Raw genomic sequence first — 13,435 nt, forward strand, 5'->3', positions numbered from 1 at the left:
TGTCTGTGGCAGGTTCACTTTCGCCCTGGCGGCACTCGCTGGGAGGCAGAGCCCCGCTGGCCGCGCTTGCCCCTCGCCGGCCCGCCCTCGCGAGGCTCCTGCGCCCGGGCGGGCGGCTGCCGGGGAGGGAACCGGAGCTCTGCGTGGAGGAGACGTAAAGTGGAGCGAAACGGTGCCCGCGACAGCATTTCGGTGGCAGTGCTGCTGCTTTCGGAGGCTGAGAAACTCTGTCGGTAACTGCGGCTCCTACTGCCTGAAAATACCGCCTAGACAGCTCTTCACTGGAAGCTGAAGTCTCTTGGGGGTGGAGGAGAAGAGGGGTCAGCTAACCAAAATGGTGTCCTTTGCTTGGGGGTAGAAGAATAGAGACAGTTTTCTAATACGGTGTGGCGGTTCAGCCAGGTAGCAGCTGCCCAGGTGTAGTGTCAGTTCAGGCCAAAGGACCTATAGTGTCCTAACAAGGTGTTTACTGGCAGCTGGTGAAAAGTTTGCCTTGTAATTGCTCTGGTTTTGGGTTTAGGGAGAGGGGTACCTTTTACTGCTACTTACTGAAGGCTCCCCCCTAGCCCCGCACCCTTTCTCTAGCCAGGTAGCTTCACCTTTTGGGTGAGCTTTTTCAGTTTGGTATACCGAACATACTCACAGGCTTCAATTTTCAGCCGGCATGGTCCTTTTAAATGAGAAGCCAAGTGGCTGCAAATGTCTGAATTATCTCAGTGGTGCCTTCAGCACTTAGAGCATCAGAAAGCTGCAGGTGCCCTCAGGAACTCTAATGAATATTTCAGAAATCGCAACTGCACAGGCAAGCAAATGAGGGATATCTTGCACTAAAAACGGAGATTTATAGTGTTGAACCGATTATTAAGCTGTATGGGTACAACCTCTAACATTGTGCCCCCAGCTCCACCCTGGCTGGGAACCCCCCACCTCTTGAGAAGGATGTATCAGTTGTGGCAGGGGGTCTTGGGTTAGCTGCTCAGAAATAGCTACACTGGCAAAAATAGTTGGTGTCTTAAGCACACAAACTTTAGAAAAGCACATTTCAGTTAAAGAATGACATTTCTTTCTGTTTGTGAAGAAGGATGTGGAAGAGTCTCTTTGCTGAACAGGGGACAGGAGCGTCATTTTTAGGAGTCAAATAAGCTGTGCTCTAGGGAAGTGGCATATGTCTGCATTATAATGATGATTTTGTTGGTTGCTTTTCCCCATGTACAAATGCCCTCAGTATAAACCCGGTTTATGGACAGCGATGCAACTTTTATGTGCTGTAGGTACAGTGAGTCCATCCCTGTTCTCTACTTCAGCCTCTTTTGGGGCTTCACTTGTTATTCTCAAAGGCTTTATGTTAATGCAAGATCATAGTAAAGATAGAGAAGAATTATGGTGGATATATAGAATTAACATAATCTAGAGATGAACTGGTGGTCCAGTTAATTTAAAGTTGATTGTCGTCAATACTTGGTTTTGGTCTTTTACTCATTAATCTGTAGGGCTTTTTGCTTTAAAACAAAAAAGAAAGAAAAAACCTCTCTTACTCCAAAGCAAGAGAAAGTTATTTTAACAAACAATGCTTATTAATACAGATGCATTAGTGCAGATTTTAAGGTCCAGAGTTTCCCACTATCAGTTGTCGGAAAGTGTGCTGCTGTTTTCCATTTTGAAACTCGGTAGTAGTAAATAGCAATAAATTCCAGCTTTCAGTGCAGTTCATCTTCATCAGCTTGCTACTTTTTCATAATTCAAATTCAGAATCAATATTTTTTTTATTCTCATACCATGACAACAGTCCATGTAGACTTTGAAGACAAAGTCCCACAATTTTGGGCTATCTTTTATTCTTCACAACCCCCCCATCCCTCCCCACCCCCTGAGGATTTTAGAGACTATACTATTATGTAGCATTCTTGCAATGCAGTATTCAAGTAGACCGTTAATTGACATGCACAGTATTGTATGCTTTAGGCTGGAAAAGAAAATAAGCAATTTGCTTCATTTTGCAGAGTGAGTTCTGTTATTAAAGTGCATTTGTAGTTGCATATTTTCCAGTAAAGGTGACAGATTACTTCAAAGCTGGTATTTTCTTTTTGTTCAACAAGGTTCTCAAATAGATCCATCTTGCCCACGTATTCTATTCTTGCCAGTTGGCTTTGAAAGCTAGTGCTTGGGCTCATCATTTAGAACTAGCTTCCAAAAAATGAGGTCCCATGCTGTTTCTATCTATTGAGCTGGTAGGGGCTGGAAGAATCTGATCTGAAGCCAAGGCAAAGACTGAATTGATGGAATCATATCTAACAGGTTTGCCAAGTACTGCCCAGTCATGAAGTTCCACTTTCTGGGAGAGAGCACTGAGACTAGGGGTGGCAGAGCATTTGCCGTGATAACTGCTATCCTCAGATTTCCTTCCCTGGACTTAAAGCCAGGCCACCTCGTAGGAAAGAACTAGCTTTTCGTTGAATGCATTTTTACACATTTTCATCTTGTTCCTCTCTTCTGTGTGCTGCTTGCCCATTTTCTCACCGGTTACATATATGAATTTGGAGAGGAAAAAGCTTACTGCCCTTTATTGCGATATTACACCTGCTTTGACCATACGTAATGTATCATTGGAGAGCCATGCTTGCACATTCGGCGTGCTTACTTCCATGTGACTCTGTGCGCACACACACACTAACACCCAAACGCAGACTCTCTTTTCGGGTGAACGGTCACCACGCAGTGGGACTACACAGAGGCCAGTTGTCTTTAGGGCCAAACTCTGTGTCTTAAGCAAGTTCTAATTTTCTAAATGTAACCATAAGTTTTAGAATAATACCAAGATCATGCACTTCTTCAAAAAAATAATGATAGGATTGCTTAGATTCCCCCCTTCCCCCACCCTTATCTAGCAGCTTTTGTTTGTGAGATACTGAAAGCTCATGTCTCTTGTCTATGTTCAGTTTTTACATAAACTGCGAGGATAGTCTCTGAAACCACAGTGATGATACACATCTGTGTGTCAGATATCCAATTTGTCACTAGCTTCTTCCAGTATCTGGCAGAGAGCAGGACCTAAATGAAATCCAGTTGACTGGAGCACAGCTACGATCTGATAGAGGTGACTTTGATGGATCAAATGGTTGAAGAACTTGGTGCAGCCTGTGTAGATGTAATCTGTTCAGCCACTTCTAAATCAGTACACAGTCTTCCAAGTCTTGCTCATCTTTGCAACTGTTGCAGTGGTCAGAAACAAAAGGGTTTGTTTGCCATTGTCTAGGCAAGAGATTGCCTAGGGTGAAAATGATTGAAGATCTTGCCTCAGTCGCCCATGCTTGCAGTCAGTTCTGTCTTCCACTGTTGCAGTGGTCTGTATGTGTAGGCTTTAATTCAAAAATCATTTGAAACAGTTTAGCTGGAAAGACTCGTTTACCAGCCTTTCGTGTCTTTCCATCCTCCTACCTCTCTTCATCTGTCACCTCTCCAACATGATGTTTTTATTTCAGTTTTGTTAGTATGCTAGGTTGCAAGCCACATTCAGCTGCAGCAGCAGTAACCTCCAGAGTATGAAGGAATGGTCAGCTGGGTCTAGTACCTGCTTCAGCTAATTCCTCCTTGCATCCCAAAGATGACTGGTAAAATTTCTCATCTTCATGTATAGTGGAATGAAATGGAGAGAGCACCTGACATCATGTTGTCTTTAATCAGATGCCTATTAAATGGTTGTTGAAATTCAGCGTGCAGCTATCTACAAAGGTCTGTAGCTCAAATCATAATGATCTAGAAATAAATAATAATAAATAGCCTCCATAATGCAGAAGGCTATTGTTCCATAAATCAAATATATATATTTTTTTAAACCTCTTCAGAGTAAAACCTGGCATTCCCACCTGGAAGGTCATATAGAAAGTGTTTAGTTTTGTAGCTCATTGCATCAGATATGCAAATATCTACACTTGAATGTATGGTTCAAATGATAAGTAACTGTTGCAGAAAGAGAGCATTTCAGGCCTCATATGAACCCACAATGTTGTGTTTGGATTGTTTTTTAAATGTCTACTGATAAGAGCACCTAGGTCATTACTATTACCTGAGAAGTAACCAGCACTTTACCTTCCTTGATGAACCGTTTCAATAAACTGTTCGTTTATTGAAAGTCTTTTTATTTTATTATTAAAATGCCTACCTGTTGTACTTAACAGCATAAATAATTTGTTTGAATCATCAGGTGAGTGCTGGTAAGTTAGAGTGAGAGAGGAAAATCGCAAAACCACGAATTAGGGTCCCTGTCCTTAAGTGTATTTCAGTTTGCATTTTGATAGCAGTTTAGAAATGTTATCGCCTGTTTTGTCACAGACATAATTCACATCTTTCTTCAGGCACTGTAAACAAGAGAAATGGTTTAATGGCTCCATAAAAGGCACTCTGTGCTGATAGCTGAGATTAGACCCTTTAGTAATGGATTTTTGTGTGTTGGGGGAAGGGGAGGCCTTGGCAGAGGTAAATGTACCGGAAAAGAATCTTGGAGAGACTCTGATGTATCTGGAGTGCCTGCTGCATTTCTGTGTGTGTTGGGAGATAGATGTAAAGTGTGACAGTATTGGCTTTATCAGTACAGGGGCCTTCTCTTCTTGCCTTTGAAATTTTACCAAGTACTAACATGGGTCACCTCAATCAGTCTAGCACCTGGAGTTGTAGTGGTTTAAGTATTTTTGCGTCTTCTGTCTTTTCATCTTGCTGTTAAGAATATCGGATCCCTTCTGTTCAAATTTGATCAAGAAATCTCTCTAAACTTACATTGCATATGAACAGTTTTGTCTCAATCGATCATAAAAGTGAATGAGTTTATTTACTAAATTGGGTTTAGAGGGTGATTTGAGAGCATAATGTGAAAAGCAGGTCGGAAACATGCAGCAGAAATGTTCAGGGCATGACTCGCTGTGACTCCCTGGTTACTTCCTTTTCTCTGCAGGTACGCAAAGTCCTCCAACGACACGTGAATGTAGGATTGCTTAGGAGACACTGGAGTTCACTAGCACAAGCAAGGTTGCTGCTGTCCGTTGATTTTTATACTGTACAGTAAATGCATTTGCCCTACAAGTGTTGATAATAAGGCATCTTTTGTCTGTTTGGTCAGTGGAGTGGAGATTGCCTGCTGTTAGCCAACATCATTGAATTACCAGTAATATTTCAAGCCTTTTAAAAACACGTTTAAATCCATTATTCTTCTTCAGAAAATAAAACCAGATTTTATTTTGTGCTGTGGGCAGGAGTCTGAAGTTTGAAAATTGTAAAACAACTTCTTGCTCAAAGGAGGAATGACTTGCAATTTCATGTAAAATATTCCTCATTTTATTCTTCATCTTGAATAATCATCTCTTGAATTGAAAAATATTTTAAACCATTGCTTTTATACTTGATGCAGTGCATTTCTAGGGCTTTCTTAAAAGAAGTGATTCAGCTCTGTCTGTACAGAGGTGGTACATCTCCTGTTTCTCAGGCTAGAAAGTATACAAATCAGTCTCCTCTAAGGCAGCCGGATTCCTCCTTTAATTTCAGAGTTCTTAATAAAATTATTCTCCATTTGGGTCTTAAAACTGGGTGTTATTATGAACAAATTGTTCGGGGATGAGGCTGTTGACAGCAAAGGAGAACAGCGCTTCAAAACGAGGAGGTAGCAGGTTTCACCCTGTGTTTTTGCATGTTCTGTGCAAGTTTACTCCGTGGTGATATTATTGTTTTGTGTAAAATTTAGGTCTGTACAACAGCACATTATGTATAACGTGCAAGCCCTTTTACTCTGTGGATATAGGTAGATACATTTATGCATAGAGAACATACATACAGTAACGTGTTATATGTTAACCAGTTTGCTACAGATGGTAGCAGTCCTCCTCTGCATGTTGACTTTGGAGGATCTCCAGACAGGGTCTGCGGGTTGAGTCTGTTCTGATACCGATAAGCCTGACTTTCCCCAGTAGTTGAGATGAGGTGTTGAAGCCATCCATCTAAATACATGTTGTAAGATTGTTTGCCTTTCAAGTTCGGAGGTAGTTATCTGTAAGTAATCACTCGGGATGAAATCTTGGCCCTTGGTCACTTCTTAATAAGATCGTTATTAAGGCAGAGTGCCCGTTACTTTAATAGGGTTGAAACTGTTCTGGGGTTAAGTAAAACGAATTTGCCATCAGGAAGAAAGAAGTGGTGAGGAGCTGGTTGTTTGAAATGTCATTTTGTTAATTTGGATGTGTTGGTAGCTTGGTGTGCTGCACTAAAATTAGATTGTATAAATAAGCAACCTTGCTCTCCTCAAAAGAAAATGGATTAAAAACATAATATAAAATCCCACTTAGCAAAATGGTGTAGGTTTAAAATCTGGTTTAATAGGTGCACTATAAAACAAGTGTCACACTGAAATGAAGAGCGACGGGTGGAGAGTTTCAGTGACGATACGAGAACGGTTTTGAATGTTTGAAATTTCACTGTTGGAATAAGCCTGTCATCTTCAGCCACTCTTAAAATGTGGTTTGAAAGGTCAAGTAGCCTTCAAGAAAGCCCCCCAAAATTGCAGTAAGTATTTTTCTCGGGCTATCTTTTTTCCTTTCTGCCTCTAAAAGTGAACATTTAGGGAGTTACAGATAAAGCTTAGCGTGGTGACTGTGTCAGGGGACTGCCCGAGGAAGGCTTTAAATTTTACAGCTACATTATCTTTTCTGGCCGTAGTTAAGATAAAGATCTAATATAAAATCACTTTGGACTGTAATGCTTTCCCTAAATGAAATGAAGGCGTTAACCTACTTGATTTGATACACTTTACCCTAGCTTATAAACCTGGGAGGAAGGTGAGGTAAACTTTAATTAAAACTACAGCACAGATGCCTTCTAGCACTGTGCCCGGTACCTTGCTAGGACTGTACAGTAAGCAAAATAAAATGTACCTCGCAGCCGAGGCAGCAGGCTGGAGCCGCGTTCAGTGAAAGTAATTTAATTAGTGTTGATCATGACTCCAGATGATGGTGATTTGATAAGGAATAATTTAGTACTTAACAGCCTTTTACATGCACCAACTCCATGTGGGAAGGTAAAGCAAATTGCACAAAATGAATGTGCTGCTTTCACTTGTGCCTGTGCCAGTGAGCTGGAAAACTGCCTGTTAGCAGACGTTCAGGCTCTCAGCGCTGTGATGAAATACCCAGCCAGTTCTCCGCGCAGGGCTGTGGTGTGGGAGTTTCTGTACTCCCGTTATTTAAAAATAAATAAGGGAAGTAATTTTTCATAACAGATTAACTCCGAGGAAGTAGCAAAGTTAAAATTAAAAAAAAAAAAAAAGTTAAGAAATAGAGCAGCATGCGGTCTTTGTGCGAATATGTGATACTGGCTTTAAAAAAGAGTTGCAGTTGTGTTTTTATCCTCTGATTCAAGCCACAGAGATTGCCTGCCTTTGCGTCGGAGCCACCGTCCTGGAGTTGTGGGGCCCATCATATGCGTTACATGTGCAGCGTGCATTATCTGCCCAAGACATGCAAGGAGAGGCAGCAGTAAAAATTCACTAGCAAAAACCCGACACAAACTGCTGGATGCCAGCCTGCGTCGCGATCGCGGTGGAAAGCTGACTGGGCTGCATTTTGCCGTATTACTAAATTTGAGAATCTTTATTCAAGAAGTCCATATGGTCTTGTATTTTAGCGCAAGTTCAGACGGTTTTGTTCAGAAAGAGTTCTTTCCTTGTGACATTCACCACTTTTCATCTCTGTTTCTTAAGTTACTGTGCTGAGCGCGTGTATTTGTGTACTTGTTTTACCGTCTGCTTTTCCTTTGTCATCTTTCCAGGTAATTGGCTATTATCCACCCAATATAGTAGCTAGGTAGTGGTTTTAGAGGCAAGTCTTGTGGGTTTTGCGAAAGTACGTGTCAAAATAAGATACTGCTATCTCGCAGATGTCTCAGCTGAAAGGCAGTAGTAGAAGCTGTCACATAAGAGGGTATGAGAGGACCCATTTGCGAAAGGGTTGTCTGAACGTTGCCCAACCGTGGGAAAACCTGTGGTGAGGATCTGGAATCCAGATCTTACAGATACTTATAAACCAGAGTTTGTTGGTTCTGCTGCTCACTTCTTAGACAGCGTTTCATTTGCCTCCCCACCGAACACATGCGATCCTGTGCAGGTGCGTTAGTATCAGAAAATACATCATGCGTAACAAATTGTCTTTCCTAAGTTCAGGTGCAGTGGAAGGGGAAAGATGCTACTTGATGGTATATAATAATGGCCTGATTTTGCGCTGAGGTTCTCTAACAGGGACTGCTGCACGTACGTGGATTTCTGCGGAGGCGCAGGTGTCTGTGTTAGGCTGGAGTGTGATGTTCAAGCTACGGTGTTCTGGTGACAACATCGAAAATGGGTGATAAAATCGATCTACTAACTCTAGGCATCAAAAATATTCTTACAACCTCATTTTATTTAAAGCTGGAAGGGTGTGTTTTCAAGCTGTTAAATACCTGTCTTTTAGTCCTGTGTCCTCCTAGCCACTTTACTTTAGATTTGCTTATGTGAGGCGAACTTTGAATTTTCTTCTGCTTTAATTTTGGTTAAGGTTGGATATGAAATAAGGAAAGTTGCCTGGCTCAAACTAATATGCTGGTTAACCTTGTCTTTACCTTTGGCCTTTTCCTTAATCCACACCAACTTGTGCTTCTAATTAATGCTGCCGTTCTGTCACACTCCCTCTGTTCTTTTTACCTTTTAAAAAAATGATTAATTTTTTTTCCTCAATTTGTCTCTATATCACATTTATTATTGGCTTTGGTGAGGGCAGGATTTTGTCTTACGTATTTTTGAGAAAAATTGATGAAGCCAGTTCTTCTGTATTTTTTTCAGATGTTACTTATAACTAAAGGTGCATGTGATCATCCAGTTTCCTAAGTTTCACTGCAAATTTTCATGCATTCTGTGGGACAAAAAGGTTACTGATTGTATACTTAAGGCTGATACATGAGAAATTTATTTTGGAGTCATTTGTGTGTCACTCTTTGAAGTGAACTATTACTGCATTTATAGCTAAAAGCTACCTCACTAATATTGCTTAGAAACATTTGGTGCCTGGGAAGTATTTTGCCTCTGACAACATTTACAGTAGTTAAGCCAAATACAAGTGGGCTGTTATTTTCCTCCTAATGAGATGGGATCCTGGCCATCATTCTATTAAACAATAAAAGTGCTAATAGCCAATGTGAGGATCTCTGGTGTCTATTTTTCAGTTGACACCCGAAGAAATATTTGAAATGTTTATTTCCTATATTGTTTTTAGTTTTACAATGGTTTAATTAATCATGTGTTTAATTAGCAGTGTCTAGCTTACTTGAGAAAGCTCATTGTTAATATTGTACTTGGGTTTTAATTGCATTTTCTTTCTCTTTCCAGTGGCTTTTCATGGTCTCCCTGTGAAAATCAAGAAGGAACCCCATAGCCCATGTTCGGAACTTGGCTCCGCTTGCAGTCAAGAGCAACCATTCAAGTTCAGTTATGGGGAAAAGTGCCTGTACAATGTCAGGTAAAGCAGTCAGGAGCATGTTCACAGTGAGAACTGCAGATCTAAATGAGAACTGAGTAAAGAGTAATAAATCCATAATAGAGATCTTATAAAAGTTACCTCTTCAGCAGATAACAGACTGATGAGATAATGCATTTAGCTGATGAACACGGATGGAGTTGTTTACAGTTGTACCAAACACTTACATAACCATTTTAAAGCAGCGTTTTTTATCAAAATGCATATTCCCCATTCCTTCTCCGTGGGAGACAGCCAGAGTTTAAAAACCCAGGGTGCAAGCGTGAAACAGAAGGAAGGAGTGTCTTGTTTTCTGTGAGTTGTGTTGAAAGTGCTTTCAAAATGCATTACACACATTAGGAAAGAGAGAGAGATTTGTGTAACAGGCAAGAAATTGGCAGCTCTGAGCAGCACATTATTTATTTGACAAGTTTTGCAGGTGTTACATGTGTGTGTTTGGGGGTGATTACAATTTAAAATAGTATTTCATTAGGTTCTGCATCTTTGTTACCTATTCAAAAGCAAGTTGCCTCCTTTTATAGGGTTAGATAATAAAAGATTTATGTATTTGTGGGTGGTGGAGGGGCTTGATACCACTGCATTCTATATTGACTTTCTTTTGGTTTGCACTTACGTGTCACTCCTTCTTTTAGTGTCAGCTTTGAAGGGTTTCTTATTGATATTTCAGTGTATTTTAGCATCTTTCATCTAGCACTTAAAGCATTTACATTTAGCTTTTTGGATATGAAAGGGGGGGGGGGGAAAAGGCTGGCACCTTTGCCAGTCATAGAGGTGTGATTTTGATTTCAAAAATCAAATGCATACATTGATGGATTTGATGGGAGCTAGGGGACCTGACAGGAAATTACACAAGTTTGTGCTTGCTATCTGCCTAATGTCTCCATTTTTCCCGTTTAGAAAGAGGGATGTGCAAAGTGTGCCCAAGTCCTTTCTTGATTTGGGACACCTTTGACAATAGCATCTATGTATTTGTAGGACCTGCACTTTATTTTTCAGAGGGAGAGGAAAAAAAACCCAAACTGTCGAGAGAGGCTGCTGACATGTTGGTGTGGGATGCTAAGCCAACATACCATTGTTTTTCTGGGTCAGATCCCTTCCCTCTAGCTGTATTGTTTTACTGTCTCACTTTGTGGTTTGTGCAGGCTCTAAAAAAGAGTCTCGACAGCCACTGCCAGCTCTTGGTGCTCTAGTCCAGGTGCTTCTACTTCTATGTATTTTGTGTATCTCCTGTTAGAATGTCACCGTAAGACTGAATCATTTAAAAATACATTTCCGTGTCCCAAAGAAGAAAACACTGTGTTGAACCACTTGCTTCTAACATAATTTTTTTCTGTGCTCTCACAATGTAAAGTAGAGAATTCCTCTGCCTCAAACTGGTTAATAAGGTAACTATAGTAAAAAAAACTTAGAAGTGTGACACTTTTTTTTTTCTGGATGTAGATGCTACTTTTTTTTTTTTTTCCCCCAGAGAAAATAACCTGACCTTCCTTCCCCTTGCCTTACTGATAGTGCCTATGATCAGAAGCCACAAGTGGGAATGAGGCCCTCCAACCCACCAACGCCATCCAGCACTCCTGTGTCACCGCTGCACCATGCCTCCCCAAACTCAGCTCAGACTCCTAAACCTGACCGGGTTTTCCCTACCCATCTCCCTCCATCCCAGTCCATTCAAGACAACAGCTTCCCTATGGACCACAGGTAAAACACAAAATGCGCGATGGACCCATGCAGAAGGCATTTCAGTTATGGTCACAAGTCTCTTCCATAGGGTAACACTGGCTTCCTGCCCACAGCTATTCCCTTTTGGCTTGGGGGACCAAGGAAAAGCCAGCACGGTTCAGAGTGTCAGAAATATGTGTTTTATGAAAGGCTGGTACCCGACTTGATGGACTTCAGTAGGAGTTCATATTGGCAGTGGCAGAGTTTTAATGACCTGCTGCTTCTCTCTGGTGAGGGTGATTACAGGGTGCTGGATAATCTCCTCTAGGCTCCCTTTCCCATGAAAGGCTGGACCAGATGGTCTTTCAAGGTCCCTTCCAACCTGGGCTATTCTGTTACTCTGTGACTGACTTGAGGCTAGTAAGCCCTGTGAGGTAGTGTAGTCACTAGCAGGCGTGATCCTGGCTATAAATATCTGGCCTCTTACTAAGCAATTCACCTAAGAGATAAGTGGCCATGTTACGGTGTTACTGCTTCAGAATACTCTTTGGAAGGGTGGATCATTTCTCCAACCCCTTTTGAAATACAGCATTTCAAACAAACTAAGATGCCAATGTAAACTGTGCTTAAATAACATTAGTCTGAGTAAAAGCCGCAAGAGCTAGAGACTAGAATTAAAGCTTAAACTGTCCTTAAGTCACCCTGTTTTGTTTTGGTACATTAGAAATCCCCAGACAACTGACTATCTATCTTAGCTCAGTTTTGCAGCAGATATGCTCAGTGGATTTCTCTGATTTTTGAGACCAAACGCTTGTTTATGCAATTCTATTTATTCTAACCTTTATTGCATGAACCCGTTTTTGTCTGCTGTGTTGTGTGATTGCTCTGAGCATTTAAAATTTCAGCTGTATGTAAAGAGATGTATATGTTCGGAAACTCGACTTAGCGCTTAAACATTAGCAAATTAAGAAGCACCTGAAAAGAAAATCACAGTTATTGGGAGTGCAATTTGCATGCTTCCGCACTAATAAGGGCTATTATCTCCAGGGATTTGTGCACATCACTTCTGAAGGGGGTTGCTAAGGTTTATATTGCTGTTTTGTGCTCTGCTGAGATAGTTTTAAATTTCACCCAACGTTCTCTACAAGCCCTCCTGGTGGTGAGGAAACACTGAATTGGCCCCTTCAGCTGCCATAGTCACCATCCTTTTTTCCCTCTGTGGACAGTGGTTTAACCACACAGGCCCCCAGTGAAGCCAAGCAGCAGTTTTGATTACAGGATGGTGGATAAATGTGTTTCTGTATATACACCAAAGTCAAGTTGTCAGGAGACTGAAATCTCCAGAAGCTAAATGGCTTCTGTGCAGAGAGCAGTAATAAGATTTTTCAGATGAAAAAAATGTTTTGTTTTAGAGCAACTCGTAAAGAGAGTACTGAAGCTATATCAGCCCTAATTTGAGTATTTATAGAGATTTGCATACACCTTAGTATATTTGTCTATATCCGTAACACTTGCTCTGTACAAGCTTTGTAGGCTCTTTACGTGATTCCCCTTCCCCCCCCGCCGTCTTTGATATTCATGTTCTTTAGGGAATTATGCACTAATGCTTTCCTTCTATGATAGAACATCATGTGTTCTAGTGAGTCCAAAATAGTTGACTGAGGCCAAAAAATCTCTTTTTAAAGAAAGGTACAATTGCACTGAAAGGTATTTTTCCCTACTTTGAATCTTCTCACTTCCAATTGTTTGAAACAAATGTGTACGAAATATTTCTGTGAAATCAAATCTTCCCCATTTACAAGGTGATATGCTACTACAATGATTGTATTCAGAAAATGTCATTTAAACAAATGACCTACATACGTGAGTTCATATATAAATCTATAGCTCAAGGCATATATCTTTGGAACATGCATTGGTGGCATAAGATAGCATTAGTATCTAGAACATACAGCCCATATATCTTCATACAGGGCATGAATATATGAACGATAAGTGGTCCTAACAAGTACCAACAGGAATCAAATCCACTTGTATAAACAAATGGCTTGATTCCATACAAAGCTTCCAGTACAACAAGTATTATTAACTTCCTTTGAGGCTTTGTGAGTGAGCCTGTTTCTTATTTTAACTTCAAGTTGCAATTTTCTGATTCACTCCTTGACAGTTCTTAATGATAATTTCTGCTTCTTTTTTTGGCTAATGAAAAAAGGAAAAGAGGGAAATGAATGCAGTGC

At 40.8% G+C, this 13,435-nt stretch overlaps 1 protein-coding gene across 7 annotated transcripts in view; it reads left to right on the plus strand.

Annotated features, from left to right (window-relative positions):
* Positions 1–13,435, plus strand: part of ETV1 (ETS variant transcription factor 1) — a gene marked incomplete at its 3' end in the record, with an annotated part of 65,757 nt that overhangs the window by 25,563 nt on the left and 26,759 nt on the right. For 6 of the 7 annotated variants that reach the window (XM_082014831.1, XM_082014834.1, XM_082014833.1 and 3 more), the window contains 2 exons: positions 9,392–9,521; positions 11,049–11,237. In XM_082014831.1, the coding sequence (XP_081870957.1) occupies positions 9,392–9,521; positions 11,049–11,237 (319 nt within the window). The remainder of the gene's footprint in view (positions 1–9,391; positions 9,522–11,048; positions 11,238–13,435) is intronic. The other variant, XM_082014837.1, reaches the window with a different exon arrangement.

This window comes from Phaethon aethereus (genome assembly GCF_964289735.1).
Source record: "Phaethon aethereus genome assembly, chromosome: 2".
Lineage (NCBI taxonomy): Eukaryota > Metazoa > Chordata > Aves > Phaethontiformes > Phaethontidae > Phaethon > Phaethon aethereus.